The sequence below is a fragment of the Solanum tuberosum genome, unplaced genomic scaffold, assembly GCF_000226075.1.
Source record: "Solanum tuberosum cultivar DM 1-3 516 R44 unplaced genomic scaffold, SolTub_3.0 scf00076, whole genome shotgun sequence".
Taxonomy (NCBI): domain Eukaryota; kingdom Viridiplantae; phylum Streptophyta; class Magnoliopsida; order Solanales; family Solanaceae; genus Solanum; species Solanum tuberosum.
This window is the reverse complement of record NW_006239000.1, coordinates 1,299,990-1,318,894: the sequence shown is the minus strand read 5'-3', so window position 1 is coordinate 1,318,894 and position 18,905 is coordinate 1,299,990. Positions and strand designations below refer to the sequence as shown.

General features: G+C 34.8%; 3 protein-coding genes across 4 annotated transcripts; 1 reads left to right on the top strand and 2 right to left on the bottom strand.

Annotated features, from left to right (window-relative positions):
- Window positions 1-1,150: 1,150 nt before the first annotated feature.
- LOC102587371 (protein MIZU-KUSSEI 1) lies at window positions 1,151-2,294 on the bottom strand. Its single transcript, XM_006346086.2, has one exon. The coding sequence runs from the start codon at window positions 2,033-2,035 to the stop codon at window positions 1,322-1,324; it is 714 nt and encodes a 237-aa protein (XP_006346148.1). The 5' UTR covers window positions 2,036-2,294; the 3' UTR covers window positions 1,151-1,321.
- A 985-nt stretch (window positions 2,295-3,279) lies between these two features.
- On the bottom strand, window positions 3,280-11,954 carry LOC102586801 (meiotic recombination protein SPO11-1). The gene is made up of 18 exons (XM_006346084.2): window positions 11,822-11,954; window positions 11,594-11,693; window positions 10,431-10,504; window positions 9,923-10,024; window positions 9,518-9,591; window positions 9,017-9,033; window positions 8,370-8,439; window positions 8,260-8,296; window positions 8,001-8,048; window positions 7,848-7,906; window positions 7,752-7,783; window positions 7,549-7,654; window positions 7,152-7,272; window positions 7,001-7,064; window positions 6,799-6,915; window positions 5,232-5,307; window positions 4,125-4,554; window positions 3,280-3,610 (listed from the first exon to the last, which is right to left on the bottom strand). Exons 1-16 carry the CDS (start codon window positions 11,874-11,876, stop codon window positions 5,295-5,297), a joined length of 1,089 nt encoding a protein of 362 aa, XP_006346146.1. The 5' UTR covers window positions 11,877-11,954; the 3' UTR covers window positions 3,280-3,610; window positions 4,125-4,554; window positions 5,232-5,294.
- Window positions 11,955-12,876: 922 nt separating this feature from the next.
- LOC102586034 (two-pore potassium channel 1) lies at window positions 12,877-18,057 on the top strand. 2 transcript variants are annotated; one of them, XM_006346082.2, is made up of 4 exons: window positions 12,877-13,054; window positions 15,089-16,007; window positions 16,327-16,485; window positions 17,801-18,057. In XM_006346082.2, exons 2-3 carry the CDS (start codon window positions 15,109-15,111, stop codon window positions 16,475-16,477), a joined length of 1,050 nt encoding a protein of 349 aa, XP_006346144.2. In that variant the 5' UTR covers window positions 12,877-13,054; window positions 15,089-15,108; the 3' UTR covers window positions 16,478-16,485; window positions 17,801-18,057. The 2 variants fall into 2 exon arrangements, with proteins under 2 accessions (XP_006346144.2, XP_006346145.1); XM_006346083.2 differs by lacking the exon at window positions 17,801-18,057 and having other exon boundaries at window positions 16,327-16,757.
- The last annotated feature ends 848 nt before the right edge of the window (window positions 18,058-18,905 follow it).

Below are 18,905 nucleotides of genomic sequence, written 5' to 3'. Positions count from 1 at the left end.
CCTCCTCACCTCTTTTGAATCTATAGTTGCATTTTTTTAAATCAATTTTTGATACCTGCATTGAAACTCGACTATTCCATAGTTGCATATCTTCAATAAGCAAATACACATTAATGAAAGGTCGGCAAGATCTAGAAAGAACCTGAGGACTTCAATTGAAAAAGACCACCCCTCATGATATTGACAAACTTCACTTGATTACTACTTGTGGCTTAGATTTATGACCATTGGAAATTCTTTTTTCTTGAATTTTAGCACTTAACAACAACAAAAAGAAGACAAACAACTTAAAAGTTATTGGATATTCATTCAATTAACATTAGCTTTCCTCCTTACACAATGAAACAATTGGCCTAATTGATTATGTCAAAAATGACACACAAAAATCATATGATTGAGTAGGCATGTACAATTGATCTAGAGGGTTGATTACTCATTATCATAAACTTAATAGTATTGCATAAATATTTAAAAATACATTACATATTTGACTATGAGCAAAGTTATTATTCTCTCTGTTCTTATTTATATGTCACCATTTTAGATTTCATGTTCCTTAAGAAACTATGTAAGTTTACCATTGTACCCTTATTTAGTGTTCTCTTGAAGTCAAGTTTTTTTTTAAAATGAACATAAATTAATTTACTTTGATTAATTAAATTGACCAATGAACATGAATTAATCATTTAGTTTTCTATGTTGGTCAAATCCATACTTTCAAGACTAATAACTCCCAAGCGTAAATAGGAATAATACTGTTATTTATGTATTTATTTTGTGAAATGTAAGTATTAAGAAACATTTATTTTTAGTAACGACGACGTATAAATAGGAACGGAGAAAGTATTGTATAATGTTAACTTGAAGTTGGTGTAGAAACTCATATATTTCAAATTCTAAATCGGGCATTTGAAGATAAGTATGTTAGACAAAAGGTAGCTAATCAAGACTAACTTAAAATCATTCCTTTTAGCAATTTTGTCAAGATGTGAATTATTGGATATGATATGTGGTATGGAACTCCTTTACAAACAAATTGAGCCAAATTACAATGATTTAGAAGAACATGACAACAAGGGAAAAAGTTAGATAGCCAAAATTTAACACTATTTCATGTTCATTAATCTTTTTTTAAAAAAAAAAAAAACATCCATTCACCAATCAAACATCATAAAAACATTCTATATGTAACAAACATGAATACTAATCGAACCAAACACATATTAGATGTAAAATTATATTCTTCATTCAAGTTTAATACTTTGATCCCTATATGTTTCTTTGACAAGAAAATTAATCTTTTATGATGGTATATATTAGATCAAATCCTAACGAAAAAAATACTGAGCTCAGGACCACTGGTACCATTGGGATTCATCATATAATAAGTCTCTGAGTCCTTTGATCCAATTGTTCGTTCAAAAAAAGCTCTCATATACGTAAGTTCTCCTTCTGAAGACTCAGTTGGTAGAACGCCAGCTCCCATTGACACAGCATGCAGATTCTGCATAACTTTAAGATCTTCTTCTGTAGGTCCTCTTTTTACTGCATACCCAACTTTTCGCCCATTGCAATACATAGTCCATATAGGTTCATCAATTAATTTCAGTTTCTCCGAATGATTCTTTTCACACTCTAGAGCGATTCTCACAAGTCCAGATCCCATATCCTGGAGTAGTTTACCTGTTTGAATTGACAGTTCCAGTACAAGCAACGGAACGCCTCTTGGATTTTCTTGAATTGCGAGATTAACTCTAGCTTTTCTGAACCCAAAGAGAGTACCTGTCATCTGTTTTCCTCCATGTATATGCCCTTCGTGCTGCCGGTTAGAAACCGGCATTTTGCACGGAGGGTTTATTACAGGGAATGAACGGAAAACGGATTTTACACGACGGAAGAGTTTTGTTGATTTCCATTGACCTTTTTTGTGAGATGGTTGTTGTAATAGAACTGGTGTAGGAGGTAACCGGGATGGTGAGCTAGATGGAGCAACCACATTTCGTGATTTAGATGGAAGTGTTTTTGGTGATGGCATAATTGTGTGTGTTTTGTTGAAACAGAGCAAGTGGTAAATATATGATAAGTGCCATAGACGTGGTGGTGGTGCTTAGGGAATGGAATATGAAGTTGAAAGCACGTCTGGGAAATACCAAGGTCAATATAGCAATACTTCTATTTTTAATTAATATTTCCTCCGTCTAAAATGAATTAGTTTGACTCAACACGAAATTTAAGAAGGAAAGGAAGAGTTTTGAAACTTGTGGCCTGAAAAAAGTGATATTGTGATAGATATTTGTATGATTATGAGTATTTAAAAGTTAAATTATTACTTAATATAGAAATGTGTTTTTTTTTTTAGACTGAAACTAGGATAGATGGAGTAATGTGTAATTTGATATTCATACCATGTTTTATTTCTCCTTTGTCTCAATTAATGTGATACTTTTTGTTTTTTCAAGAATTAAACAGTATAAGTTACCAGAGATACACTCATGGAATCATTAATTATTATTTTTTTGAAATGAAATTTATATAATTGTAAACTAAGTAAAAAGTATTATAAGTCACAATAAATGGCAATTCAAAATATTTAAAAGATATTTGAAAAATTTACGATCAAAGATAAATTTGTTTGGATCTTGAAATATGAAAGGAGCCACATAAATTGGAAAATTGGAACAGAAGGAGCACTACTTCGTCAATTGTGTCTATATGCTTCTGTACATATTCATTTCTTTCTATGTGTGTTGATGTAACACTTATCATGCTAAAATCCTAAGGCAAATAATAGCATGAACAAGATGGAACAGTAAAGAGCAATCAAAGAGCATAGAGCATACACGCACACAACAATTATACACATCAAACAAAGAAGCAATTATTCGTTTTGCCAAATAGGTTGAGAATGACATTTTGTTCCAATCAAATTGTCTAGACAGGAAGAATGTATATCATTACATGAAAATATCAATCATCAAAGATGCAAATGATCAATCTAGTAGAGGAAGCACAAATCAAAAACTATAATTTTAAGCACACTAATAGAGCAGCCTTGGTGTAACTAGTAAAGTTGTTGTCATGTGACCAGGGTTCAAGTTGTGGAAACAGCCTCTTGCAAAAGGTAAAGCTATGTACAGTAGACCCTTGTGATCTAGCTCTTTCCCAAGAAAAAAACTATGTTGTTTGGTCTCTTCAAAAATGTCGATGGGTGCATGTCTGATCCTTCAACTTTTGAAGAGTCCGAACAACATTGTTAAAAGGACTATGAAAGCAAGAAAGGAAATTGCAAGGCTGCTTATTCATTTCAAATATTGGAAAATAAAAGGCATAGTACTTCAGCAGCAACAAATATACTTACCAAAGTAAAGCATCAGCTACCTTGATGAAAATCCAACAAGTAAATTTACTTGAGTGCAGATGAAAGCTGTTTAACTTTGAACAAAAAGTAAACATATTCAATAATAACTACCCTATAAATATATAATAATATTCGTTTTGTAAACAAAATTAAGAAGAAAAATTCACGCAAACAACTTCTTGTTGTCACGGTGAAAGCCAACGAGCCATTAAAATCTCTCCGGTTCTCTACATATAATAGCTGTTGTACGGCCTACAATGACAAGATTTATAAGAAATGAAGAAAAACTCAACCAAATTCAGGAAAGAAAATACATGATTTAGAATTTTTCTCAGTACTCTATGCAGATATAGCCTACAAAGTAGGTCGGAAAAGAAGTCTACGAAGCAGAGAGGCAATGGATGCTCAATAAGACTAAGTAAACATGTTCTGTTCAATGGCGGAGATAACTAGAATGCCCTCCGACACCAGCAAAAGGAGTGTCCTTTTATATATGTCCGTGTATATTTTACCAAAATATAATATGTATACATACTGTATAATAGGCAAACAATACTTGGAAATAGTATGAAGTTAAGCCTCAAAATCAACATTGTCCTAACCCCTTTATGCAAACAAAACAAAAGGCGTAAATTCTATGTACAACAACAGAATCTAACATAAACAAGCAAATCTTTACAAAAAGATGCAATACACAATAAGTACTATGAACAATGACATTATGTTGCTATAGTTGAAGTTGTCATCTTCATATGTTGGAACATACCTAGGTGATGGCAGAGCACCGGGGTAATAGTTGGTGGCGTAGGAGTCTTGTGCAGTCCCCCTGAAAGGATATTGGTAATTGTGGTGTCCCTCATAACCATAGTTATATTCGGGCAACGATCTTCTTTGCATAAAAGGACCACCAATAGAACTATAGCCATGGCCATGACCGTGGCCATAACTGTTATAACCATAGCCTTGATTATAAGAACCATATCCATGATTATGAGAGCCATATCCATGATTATAGGAACCATATCCATCAGTCATATGACTATTACTCAACATTGGGTGCTTAAGTCTCACCCATTTCACCTCTGCATGGTTGCCAAGGCCTGATCTTGACAACGCCCTCAAGAGGAGGTTCGGATCAACTTCACCAGAAATCTTGGCCGTCCCATCTTCAGAGTCTATTGTTACAGAATAAACACCTATAAAATAAATTAAAATGTGTTAAAAACAAATAAACCATAGTTGTCTTCTCTTCTTTAAGTCCCTTATCGAGAGTTCATGGACGGAGTTACATGTTTTGAAGAGGATTTGATCATCTTTGTTAGAGAATTACAGTATACAAAAGGGTAAAAATTTCACTTGTGACCTAGTGGTTGAGAACCATGAGATATCAGGAGACAAAAAACACTAGGTGATTCTTCCCATCTATCCTAGTTTTGGTGGATAGAGTAATAGGTATCACATGGAATTAGTCTAGGTGCGCGAAAGCAGGAGTCTTCGACACAATATATGTAGGTTCAATTCTTGCTATCCCCTTTCCCGTACCCTTCCATAACCCCTCATTGCACCAGAAAATTTTAAAAAGGTTGTCTAAACAAAAGTGAAGGTTTTAGTTTAGTGGTAAAGGTGACCTAAAAATTGCGCTTAATTATATTTAACTTCCATATTTCTTCAACTTCAAAGAGCCATAAACCATGTGTGTTTAAATTTCATAAACTAGGTGATTTCTTCTTATCTGTCCAACTTTTGGCAGACAAGTTATCCACCAAGTAGAGGTGGAATTAGCCGAGGTACAAACAAACAGGCTCATACACTACGATTATTAAAAAGAAAAAACAAGTTCTACTAAGAAATAAAAGCATATAGAACATATTACCGCATATAGAACTCAAAACGTCCACCATCTTCATCTTGCATGCATCACAATGAACGTCCACTTTCAAAATACAGCCCTAAAAAAGACATAATTGATAAAAGAAAAATTACAACTTTTAACTAACTAAAGGAGAAAATTATGATTTTTTTTATGAAAGTGAATCATACCAATTCAGCAAAGGGTTCCATTGAATCAAATGAAAGAGCTAATAGAGTTGATGAGAAAAAAAATGGAGGACAAATTAACGAGTGCAATGTAAGTAGAGGTTGAATTATTGTTTGTTTATGAAGATACTCCCTCATTGATTAAAAGGAGAAAGAAAATCAGATAATTATATCAAAGATTTTATTACCATTTTCATATAATGGTAACCAAGTACTAAATTCTCTGCATTTGGTTTTTATTTTTGTCATGTTTAAGTAATTTATAAATCAAATCTTTACAAAGATTTTGTACTTATTATTTATGTCACGGAGATATTTATTATTATTATTCTATATTTCTATTGTTATTACTTTTAAAGATTTTCAGTAGAATACTCTGAATCTATTCTGCTTGGTCTTTATTTTCTTTTAATTTAATTAATCCTTTATCACATGTTGTATTGGTGTCAAGCTTGATCCATAATTTGCACATTAATTGTCCAAATATTCATTAGTAAATGACGTCATTATTTAAGGAATATAATGATTGCAACAAAATTAATTCATTCCTAAAGATGAATCAACCTAGGTTGAGGAAGTTTTATAAAACTAGATCAAAACAAATAAATATTTTTCAAAGTGATCTAATTTTGGTTTGTAATAAAAATAAATTACTTTAGCAATTCAATCGTATAGGTAAAAAGTGACTTTGCATTAGACAAGTTGAGTCTGTTATCATAATTCATAAATGAGTTTGAGTATGTATGTGTTGGTTTTCTTTTTTTTGCATGAAGAAGAAATATAATCATTGTTCAATCTCAAACTACTAGGTTCTTGCATCTTAGCCAATTACTACGTGCATAATCTCTTCGTGTAAAAAAATGCATACAATCAAATGATTAATAAAGTATTTACATGTAAATCCTGTGATAAATAATAATCAGTAACTTGGTAAAACGATTCACAAACATGATATCACTATACCAATATATATAACTTGAATCCTTTTTAAAAGTCCGTATTTCTTATTGTCTACTTTATCATGATTCTACTTTCCTGGGCAAAACAACAACCAATATAGTGTCATAACACGTTAGATGCGAAAATTTCAACTTACATCACAAATAATTTTAAGAATTAGGCTTTTTGGGGTCTTCAATCTATTCTGATGTATCATTTAAGACGAGATACAGTGACAAATTTCAATCTGCATCAATCTGCTTAATGTCACTGCTCATTTGTAGCTCGATATCCACAACCGTTGTCGTGAAAAACTTAATAGCCAAAATGGCGGAACATGATGAATTTGACACAAGTGACTAGTTAGGTTGTTCTTTCAAATGATAATTACGTGAGCACATGAAAAATACTTTGAACTTCTCGTGCTAAAGAACCAAACAAAGATAGGAAAGATTCAGATATACCCTCCATTGTGGATCTTTGATGGTAGATACTCATGGGACAAGAAAGTGAGTGAATGTACAGACAATGCTTCAATCTCAAACTTAACTCCTTTGTGCAACAGCAGCTCCAGTTCAAACCTTAGGACGTGGAGAAGAGTCATATGAATATTTTTCAGAACCCTAAGTCTTGCCATTAACATTAGTTAGTAGTATGAAATTTTACCTCCATTGTGGTACTTCTCTTTGCAAATAACATCTCGGTAACATTGCTTCGACTTTCCTCTTATCTGACAAGATTGCACAATCAGTCATTTGTGACGAGTTGTTTTGAGAAAAAGCTATAATGAAACGAGACATGATTGTGTGAATGTTACCTTCAGTAGTTAAAGGCAGGAGACATTGTTGTGGAATGCTATAATTGTCACAATCCTGGACAAATACTCCAAGCCATTGTATCTCAGAGACTCGTAGAAATGTTGCGTCATAAGCCATTTGCTTCAAAAATCATAGAAAGATATGTGTTACCGAAGAACACATCATTCTATCAATCCATCTAATCTAACTACTCTATACACTTCAACTTAAAGTGTCTCGCGTTCAATGCTTGATAGCTTGTGATAGGAAAACGATGATGAATGTATGACTTTTCTTTTAGAAATGTGAACATAAGTTTGGACTAACTAACAATAGAAGCATAGACTGTTACAGTGAAAAGGAGGAACGTTAGCAACTTGTTCACATCATAATAGCACCACACTGAATTATCCTTACCAAAGAACCAAATTTGTATGTAGTTAAGATGTCAAAGCCATATGGATCACAATCTACCAGGCCGTACACAGGCAAATGCAGCTTGTCAATGAGGAGACGCAGAAACCTACCACAGGCAAGCAACATGAAAAGACAGAAATATGATTAATTGAAGTAGAATTCATCTGCAACAAGTTTGGCAAGGTGAGCAACATGGGTCTAACCTCCTTGTGGGAACATCAGGATAACCCCTTCCCTGTTAAAAAGAAATTATGGAGCCAAGTATGTGTGGAAATTCTCAGAAAACAAAAGATGCGTACTGTTATCACAATGCAACGGTTCCTCTTGCAAAACTGATCATTTGCTAGTCGCTGGAAAACTGCATGATGAACAATAAATAGTGGCCTTATTTATGAACTAGGAATACCTTTTCATGACTGTTATAGGCTTGATATGCTTATAAATAGTTTTACCTGATTCCTTTTCCACAACTAAAACGTATTGAGCAACACTAATAATATCTTGTTCAAGCATTAAGGGAGTAACAACTACAGCCATAGTCTGAGAAAGCAATCCATAAAGTCAAATTACAGGATGTATTCAACAACAAAGTGTACATTTAACTTTATGTTTAGCAATAACTGAACTTGCACATGTATGGAGTCCGCAAACTCATGTTCATGTTTAACCATGTTAAATTCACAATTCAAACGCTTAGACTCATAAGGATACCATCAACCTCTTCAACAAGGACCGGAATCGGGTATGCCTGCAGGAACCATCATAATTAGATTGTTACACAACTACAGAAACCCATCTTAGCTTATAACTATCATTCTTACAGTGTGAGGATTGCCAATGCAGTTAATTTTCCTCCCAGATTCCACATACCGCAGCCACCCCATCACCAATCTAGACCATAAATAGTTGGAAGAAGAATTTTATGACTGAGAATTGCAAGGAACTATTACAATATAAACAAAGGAGAGAACCAACTATATATCGATCTAAAGGAACGGACAAAACTGTCATGAGGAAAATGCAACAGCAGTACATTTATTGGGAACTTCATTGGTTAGCAGTTTAAACTAGATCTACATATGCTACCAATATCTTCAAAAGTAGGCCAAAAATGATGATGCAGTAATACTCCTTAGAGAGTGACATGCTTTCTCCGGGTTATAATGAAATTTTACCTTGCTCAAAGTACAAAAGTTTATTGTAACATGATGGACAATATCAAATCTCTCAATCATGAAGTAACTTTGCTCCCCAAAGAGGAATTTAGACACATACGAAGCGACATTGAGACAAATGCAGGAGGTATAAGCATAATCAACTGAAGAAGAAACATTTGAAATTTTCAAGAAGAAAAGATTGCAAATATTATGTCAAGTATGAGAAAGAACATTGCATATAATGAACCCAAAATGTACATGTCTAGAAGCACACTCCTGCAAGGCAATATAAACTGTATAGAGGCACGCACCCATTTCCAACAGACACCTGTAAAAGGCAAGCATCAAAAGAATATAAAAGGTCAAGTTTCTTACAAGATTAGCAATAAAAGAGAATAAAATAATCATTTGAATGATGGGTATACCCTAGTCTAGCAATATCCTTTACATTCTCTGAAGTCGTATTCAAGTTCTATACAAGAACAATATTCACATCCCTCTAATCAAATACACTAGCAAACCCCTCCCCACTCCTCATGGTATGGCAAAGGCAGGGTCAGATACTTGTGATCTACTGTTTTGCATGTCAAAAGCATGTATAAGTAAAGCAGAATGACCATTTCTAATATCAATCAATATTCTGAACCCTAATTGAATCCTCCACTGTAAAAAATGAACATGTAACTAAATAAATATAGAAGAGACTGTGAACCCGCTCTGTTAAAAGGTTCCCAACTTAACAGTGAACGACATGTGGATATACATCTAAAATGAGTCTATTTTGATACAGAGAGGAAAGTAGGTTGGCATACCACATTAAGGTTATGCCGACTGCATTGCAAGAGGATGCAGATGTCATTAATTGCCCGATCAACAACAGATTGTTCTGCATTATAGAGTGCAAAAGAGAGTGATGAGCATATAGGAGGAAGAAGCCTTCTGAATATATACATTTTGCGTTAGAGATCTAAAATCATGGCACATCTCTAGCAACTGAGTAAGCTGAACTATACAACAGCACATAAGCATTTTCCATGGAAGAAAAACTTCATAACCAATCACAAGAATAATTCAAAACTGATTCTAGAGTACATAATGTCCAACCATTTCCTATGAAATTAACAGGGAAGTAACTACACTGGAACACCTAGCATTCATCCAAATTTTTCTTCTGAAAAGAGGATTCGTTGGAACACCAGAGGTCGATCCAGATTTACCTTTAAAAACAGTAGGATGCATGTAATATATGTCTCTTTTTGATCCATGCCTGTTTTCTTGCAGAAGTTGTTGAACTATCACAAGAACTCTCAACAAAACATCTGAAACAAAAACATAGAGATGAAGTAACCCAGCAAGGTTCTAGGATGTTAAGCAGATTGGAGAGCAAAAAAGGCCTTCAAGTTGGTTTGACCAAACAGAAAAGGAAACTGAGAGAGAAACCTTGTACTACCCCACCCCCACGGGCCCCACCCCACTCCACCTTCCCCCCATGGTGCATCCTGTGTAACTTCAAGGAAAGGGAGGCTCATATAGGAAAACAGAAGAACAGAAAAGTCAACTTAACGGGGAAATAGTTCTCCTGGTAATTTTGTCATTTTTCAGGGAGGATAGCAACTTTTAATTATCATTCCTACCCTTTTCACTATCATATCATTTCTTGTCCAACTATGTGATGAAGATCAGCAGATACAATATACAAGTATTGTTTACTCTCCCTAGACTCACCAAGCCTACGTGCATGGCATTCCCTCTTCAGGGATATAGCTTCCTTGCCAGTAGACAAACCAGAGCTGCAAGAGCTACATAAATTAAACAAAGACCATTAATACTACCACGACATTTGGATGGTCTTTATTAGCCATTCAAACTCCAACTTCAGTAAATTTCATTGTTTTTATAACTCCATTCAACATAACAATTACCACTAGTACTTATTAGTGTCTCAGTATAGGCAATGGCTTCTATGAACAAATCTCTCAGTATAGACTGTGCTCATTCTTCTTCTGAGCAGGGCACTTAAAATAACCATTCGTTTCTTCTCTACATTTTACGTTTTGGAAGGGGTTGTGTTGAGGGGGAGCAGGAGCATACCATCTGGAATTCCACAGAATAATCTACCAAGCCCAGTGCTAGCAACATTCTTAAAGCACCGTTTTAAACCTATGTGAATCTTCATCAGTTGCAATTTTCAGTTCAATTACGTCAAGGATAATCTCTTTGGAGGCCTTGTAATATAGAAAGGAACCAAACATCGTTGTGTTTATTGATAGGAAATCAACAGTAATTCAGTGTAATTTTTCGTGTTAGAATTCTAAAATACTGATTGCAATGACATTTCAGACTGCAGCACATTCATTGTTTTCAACTAGATCTTCGAAAAGAAGGAAAAGAAAAAAAAACATTTCTAAGCTTAACTTGAATTGATAATCATATACTCAAGCTACCAAATAAAATCCTCACACACATAGGCGTCTTACTAATTTCCGAAAGTGTCAGTAGAGAAATTTCTGAACCAATCGAGGTAGTGTTTTATTAATTCATAGGAAATCAACAGTTTAATTCAGTGTTAGTTTTCGAGTTGGAATTTTAAAACACTAATTGCAATGAAATTTCAAACTGCAACACACATTAACTGTTTTCAACCAGATCTTCCAATTAGCAGAATGGAACAGATAATGGGAAACACTTCGCTCAGTACAGTAAATTCTGAACCGATCAGTGTAGTTTCATTTATTATTTATAGAAAATCGACAGTTTAATCCAGTGTTAGTTTTCGTATTATTCCAAAACACTAATTGCAATGAAATTTCAAACAGCAGCAAAAACCAATCCACTAAGCTCAACTATGATTGATAATTTCATATATTCAAGCTACCGCTGCTTCTTACCAATTTCCAGAAGTGTCAGTACAGTAATTTCTGAACCGATCGATGTAGATCAACGGTGCCCTACCTCGAGCGAGATCCTCAACAATGGAACGAGTAAATCCTGCAAAACAAAATCAAAGTATATATGGCTCAAACGCGAAGACGATTCGTTGAGAATCAATGTATTGAACGCGAGAATCGCAATGAATTTTCAGAAAACAATTGAAGTTTAATGGAAGCGCTATCTACCTTTGATTTTCCTTATGAGTGTTAGTGGCTGCGTGTTTGAACGCTTTCCCTCCATTTTCTCTTCCCTCTGCAGGTTTACGTTGTTTGAAAATTGGTAAATCCGAGCTTTATAACTGTGAAGTTCTGCGCGCGCAGGTGTGTTTGGCACCAAGGTTAACATTTTCTATAAAATATTTTTCAATTTTTTGATATTTTTTATTGGCTTAAATGTTTAAAAAAATATTTTTTCAAGAAAAGATATTTTTTCTACGCAGAAGTAAAAGAAATATTTTGCGCTACTAACTTTCAACCTCACCACTTACCCCATTCGGAACCGACTTTCGATCCTGACCCTCACTCAATACCTAACTCCCAACCTTAACCTCAACCTCAACCCTGAGCCCCAACTTCTGACCTTGACTTGGGATCTAACTTCATGACTCGGGATCTAACTTCATGACTCTCATGCCCAATTTCAATCTGAGACTTTTCCCAATTTCGATCCAAGACTCACCCCAATTTTGATCCAAGACTGGACCCTAACCTCGAATCGAGACCCGACCCCGACTCGAGATCAAGGTCCAGTCCTGGCTCGGGATTGAATCTCTATTCAAGATAAGGGTTGAGATTAGGTCCCAAGTCACCGTTGGACCTTATTTTGGCTGGAGTCGAGTCTAATCGAGGGCGATATCAAGGTTAGGGGTTGGGACCTGAATCGTGGTCAAGATATGTGTTGAGATATGGGTCTTGGTCCGTGTTAAAGGTGGGGTCAAGGTTCATTTTAAAGGTTGGGGATTCAAGGGTGGTGTTATAGTATTTGAATAGATTATATATAATAATACTTATGGAGACAATATTTTCTTATTACTAATCAAACACTAAAAATTAAATAAGAAAATCAAATATTTTTCAGAAAATATATTTTGTTTGTCTATAAATATTATTTCAGGAAAGTAAATAATACTTATGGAGTATTTATTATTTTTTCGAAATACTATCACTTTATTTAAAAATAGTATTTGGCCCATAAAAATTTCGGTAAAACTTTAATTTTCTCCTCACCGAATAAAAAAAAAAAAAAACGAGGGAAAAGCCAAATGACGACAGCTCTTATAAAGGGAGTGAAGAAGATGAACGTGATCGCAATTGATCGGAAGAAACTGAAGAAGGGGACGCCTGCAAGTTAAAGCTCCAATTGGTGTCAAAGAAGATTGGAGCTCTTTCCAGCAATTTCCTTACAGAAATCAGGTTTAGGTAAGGATCAAACATTTGATTTTTTATGGTAATTCAGATTACTATTTCATTTATTTTTGTGAACGTGCTCCTTCTTTGAAGGTAAAGCTATGAATGCATGCTCGCTGAATTTTTCTAAGAAGCTATTAAATTGCGATTTTGGTGAATCAGCTGGGAAATTCTGCTCATGTGTTGTTGTGAGGTTATGTGTATCATAACTCGTAAGGTGTTATTTCCAGTTTAACGCGAGTCTGTTAGTTAAAATTTAGCTATGACAGAATTCATACAAAAAAAAAAAATTGGGGGAATTTGAGATATAGCCATCAGTATTTCTGGTAGTTTCTTGTCCTTCGATTTCTATTACTATTTGTTGTTTGTTGTTCTATAGTTATTGTTCAGGATGTTTTGTTATGCTTTCACTTTCGTTTATTCCTTTTCTTAACTGCTTTGGACTGTTTTTCGTTGAGCTGATGGTCTATCGAAAACAGTGATACCTACGACTTACGAGGTAAGGATAAGATCTGTGTATCTACTCTCCTTAGACCCAACTTTGTCGGACTAGACTGGGTATGAGAGATGGGGAGTTAAGAGTGAATTTGTGTTCTGTTTGGTAAGTTAGTCTATTCAACCTCTAGTCACCAGTGTTTGAATTTTGTTATTCATTTAGCAATTTGGTTTAACTGGATTAGTAATTTTGCTGAGAAAAACTACTTTATCTTTCTTTTATGTCTCTTTTTTCCTTTTGTGATAACCGTAGTGTATAGGCCAGCTTGCACACACCTTGGTTAATTCTACGAGGTACTTGCTACCTTCTATTAGCATAGGTTGTGAGATGTAGTTGTTTCTCATTCGATGCGTGTTACATTCCATACCAAGCATAGGTGAATTTGTGAGAACATTTGAATCTTCTTGGTTTCAGTTAAAAATCCTTTACTTAAGTTGCCAGATAAAGGAAGGATGTATGTGTGGGATGTTTAAATCTTTTACCAAACCAGTTAAAATGCTATCACTTAGTAGAATAATGTATTATTCAGGAAACTGATTGTCTGTGAGCCTGTGACTGTAGGATTTTATAGATTGTTTTCTGTTTAAGTCTCATGCAGAGAATTTGACTAACTTTAAGAGATGCTGAAGAAAAATATTTAGATTCGTTACAGTTCATAATTATTGGGTGTAATTGCCAGAACAAGTTTGTCAATCAAGGACATATATGTTACTATTTCTCTTACTCTGGAATTGGAAACTAGACCTTTTGATTCTCGGAGTGCAGGACCACTAATCATTTCACAGATATGATTAGCATGTCACTGACACAGTATAGTATAAGGGATGAGAGATATAAAGAAAACAAACTCCGTCACGAGCATCACATAGAAGAAAACTAATATTGCCAGAGAAACACTTGATTTTAGTTACTTGACAAGTTAACAACATAATGAAATGTGTTAGGATGTCTCAGCTAAAAACAGGATGAGTCCAACTTTACAGTGACCGCTTGGATTAGATATCTAATTTTTTGTCGTCAGTGCAAACTTTAGGTGTCTGGATGCATCTGATTTTCTGTCTCTCAATGAGTTTTAAGAGAGACTGATCAAGTTCCATGCTTGTGTTCTTACTGGCCAGAGCTTTCTCAATCATCATGAGAAATTAGTGGTAACATGCGCCTTTTTATGTGAGCTAGCCGTCTAGGTTAAATGGATTCTCTCAGTAACCGCAACCCAAAGATTTATCGTCATTGAACTGGAACTCTATTCATCAATGAGTATAAACCTATGTCAGAATACTCCTATTGAGTGTTAACCCAGCTGCGATGGACTTATCCTAGAAAGTTCTTTACTTGGTGCTATTGCATGTGGCACGCGTTAAGGTTCTAGAAATATCATAGTATAAGAACTAACAATTGACAGTCAAGGTACTATTTGCATATGATAATCATGAAGAAAAACTGTTTTTGTTAGTTTTTTGGTATTCGAAGAGTAGTCTCTCTGGCTGAGGGAAATCATTATGATTTACTAAATTAAATGACTTTTCTTAAGCAGCCACAATTTCTTGCAGGACTTCTCGAGGCTTCCTGGATGACTAATAGGGGAACAACCCAGCCCTTGTTGGATCAACTGCATCAAACCCATCATACGGTTGGTCTTGGGAGAAAAAGATTTCGCCGATCTAAAAGTACTCCTGTGGGCGAAATTGCTCCGGTGGAAATTAATGAAATAAAGAACGACCAATCACTTCTACGTTCTAAATTGATTTTGGACAAACTCCACCCTAGTATTAGGAAAGTTATTGTTTACTTGATTATATACTTGGGTATTGGTACCATTTGCTTTTATTTTGTTAGAAGCAAGATCAAGGGAAAGAAAATAGATGGCGTACTTGATTCCCTTTACTTTTGTGTTGTGACAATGACCACGGTTGGATATGGTGATTTGGTTCCTAACAGTGCAACTACTAAACTGCTTGCCTGTGTCTTTGTGTTCTCTGGGATGGCACTTGTTGGACTGGTTCTAAGCAAAGCAGCAGACTACTTAGTGGAGAAGCAAGAAACACTATTAATTAAAGCACTGCATATGGGTTGTAGAGTTGGTCCGAGTGAAATTTTAGAGGAGATTGAAACAAACAAAGTAAGGTACAAGTGTTTCATGGTAGCGGCCTTCCTTATAATGCTCATAATCATTGGGACAGTCGTCTTGACTAGAGTTGAAAAGTTTGATACTGTAGACGCCTTTTATTGTGTCTGTGCTACCATCACAACATTAGGATATGGAGACAAAAGCTTTTCAACCAAAGCAGGGCGCATTTTTTCTATATTTTGGATTTTGACAAGCACTCTTTGTTTGGGTCGATTCTTCCTTTATGTTGCTGAATGGAACACGGAAAAGAGACAGAAGGAGATTGTGAAATGGGTTCTTTCAAGAAGGATGACAAATGTGGATTTGGAGGAAGCTGATCTTGATGATGATGGGGTTGTAGGGTAAGTTCATTTAACATTAAAGCATGCACCTATAATTAGATTGCAAAGACCCTTCTTGATCCACTTAATTCGAGTATTTACTCTAGTTTTGTACTCTCACCTTGTTCACGTTGGTGTTGTAAACTGCACTCATGCTTGTCGACACATGTCAAATTAACAGAACCATTTAAATATCGACTCTATATTGTTTTTGTTAGTGTCATTACACCACTGTCTTAGCTTTTGATTCTAGCATGTATTATTCTTTTTCTCATTGTAAATCTCAAAGCATATTACAAACTCTAATTCTGGTCTCCTTTTGTTTTTGTCAATTGCAAAGGGCTGCTGAATTTGTTATCTATAAACTTAAGGAGATGGGGAAGATCAACCAACACGACGTCGCAGCTGTATTGAAGGAATTTGAAAGTCTTGACGTTGATCAGTCTGGAACTTTGTCAACCGCAGATCTGACACTCGCCCAATCATCTTGAACCGGGAGGTGATTGCTCTAAAACCTATATTATTATATTAAGCAACCTTTTCCACATATGATTATGAGTCCTTTTGCAACTTCTAGTGTATCAGTAGCATATTAGAAAACGTTCATATTTTTTGAGTTTTTGACACAAGTTATGCAGTAAATTCCACTCAGTTTAGTACTAGGTGAAATTTACACTTCCCAGAATCTCCATGTAGTCTTCTCAACTCCCTGTGTAAACATGTAAATTACTTGTACTTTTGTTTGTAAAAAGTTAGCAAACTTCTTCGGTTCTTCCCCTGTCAAGGAATGTGATAGGTATCTGAGTTCTACAGTACAATTATTGATCCCGAGTTTTCCAACTCGAGATGTAAACATTCCATGTTTCTTTTAACCATCTAGCGTTTCAAACCAACATGACTAATCCAGATTCGTGTCTCTTTGGGCCCATTTAAGAGGGAAACTCTCTCTACCAAGAATTTTTTTTCATTCTTAATTAGTGTTTAAATCCAAGACTTGTGTTTAAAGGTGATGGATATCTATCCTATTGCAATCTCTTTGGGATAAGCATTTGTTTGTCCATCTACTTTGAACACTCAAAATTGACCATTTCCCGTGTGAAATGATATGGAATGGTTTGCTTACTTTGGAAATCCCAAACAAAAGAATCTACCCAACTCCAGATGTAACCATTCCTCATTTTGTTCACCATCAAAACTAACTCGACTAATCTAGATTCTCGTTGGGCTCATTTAAGAAAAATACTCTCTCTACTTGGAATTTTTCCATTCTTAATGCTTGAATTTTTATTTACCCCTCCCTAGGAGTTTCCCAACTTTTCTCTCCCTTGGTGACTTGAAGTCTCGAACCCGTAACCTTAATGTTGGAGGTAGAGGGTCCAACTGAGCAACCACTTGCCACTTAGGAGGTGTTTGGTAGAATGTATAAGAAAAGTGTTGTATACAATAATACATGCATGAGTTGGGAGAGATTTTATGTATTATTTTATGGATGATATAAGGTTGAATAACTATTATCTACATAAAATAATACAGTGATTGCCTCCTAACTGCCCTCTACATTGCTTATACCTGCATAACTCATATCAACTACCAAACGACACTTGGTGTATGAATTTAAAATCTCTAATTTCGGGTTAATGGGTCTTATTTATATCCTACCATAATCTCAGTAAGTATTGATGGTCCATCCACTCCAAATACTCGAAAATATACCCTTTTTGGTGTGAAATGATAGGAATTGGTTTGGTTACTTGTGAAATCCCATTATTCCTTTCACTCAAAATTCTCAATCAATCTTCACTATATTGTGATAGGGAATTTTAGGGAGGCCGAAAGTGTATCATTGTGGACCCTAGTCCGACAAGCATTGGTTGAAAGATTATGATGGCAAATAGAAATTTTAAGCAAGGGTTAATTTATAGACCGATCGTACTCAGGCTTTAAAGTCCATATCCTAGTAAGTGTGATTGTTGCCCAAACCCATTTTAAATGGAATCCCTTAGGTCGGTTGATAGAGTGTATTACAAAAAAGGAAAAATTACAGAAATCCCACATTTTAGTTTACTTATTATCACTATCCCTTATAAGTTTTACAAATCTCCAAAATTCCTCATTTTCGCGCATCAGATTAATGTATCAGCGCTTATATTATTGTATCTCGCGCATCAGATTAGTGTATCATGTATAAAATGTAATGTATCTTACTTAACGATTAATGTATCTCGCGTATCAGATTAATGTATCAGCGCTTATATTATTGTATCTCGCGCATCAGATTAGTGTATCATGTATAAAATGTAATGTATCTTACTTAACGATTAATGTATCTCGCGTATCAGATTAATGTATCAGCGCTTATATTATTGTATCTCGCGCATCAGATTAGTGTATCATGTATAAAATGTAATGTATCTTACTTAACGATTAATGTATCTCGCGTATCAGATTAATGTATCAGCGCTTATATTATTGTATCTCGCGCATCAGATTAGTGTATCATGTATAAAATGTAATGTATCTTACTTAACGATTAATGTATCTCGCGTATCAGATTAATGTATCAGCGCTTATATTATTGTATCTCGCGCATCAGATTAGTGTATCATGTATAAAATGTAATGTATCTTACTTAACGATTAATGTATCTCGCGTATCAGATTAATGTATCAGCGCTTATATTATTGTATCTCGCGCATCAGATTAGTGTATCATGTATAAAATGTAATGTATCTTACTTAACGATTAATGTATCTCGCGTATCAGATTAATGTATCAGCGCTTATATTATTGTATTCATTTGAGGGATTTCTGTAATTATAAACTTTTAAGGGATAGATTGTAATTTTGCCTTAAAAGTATGTGATTTCTGTAATTTGCCCTTAAAAATAATGTATGCATTAACTTTGTGTATTATTAGTA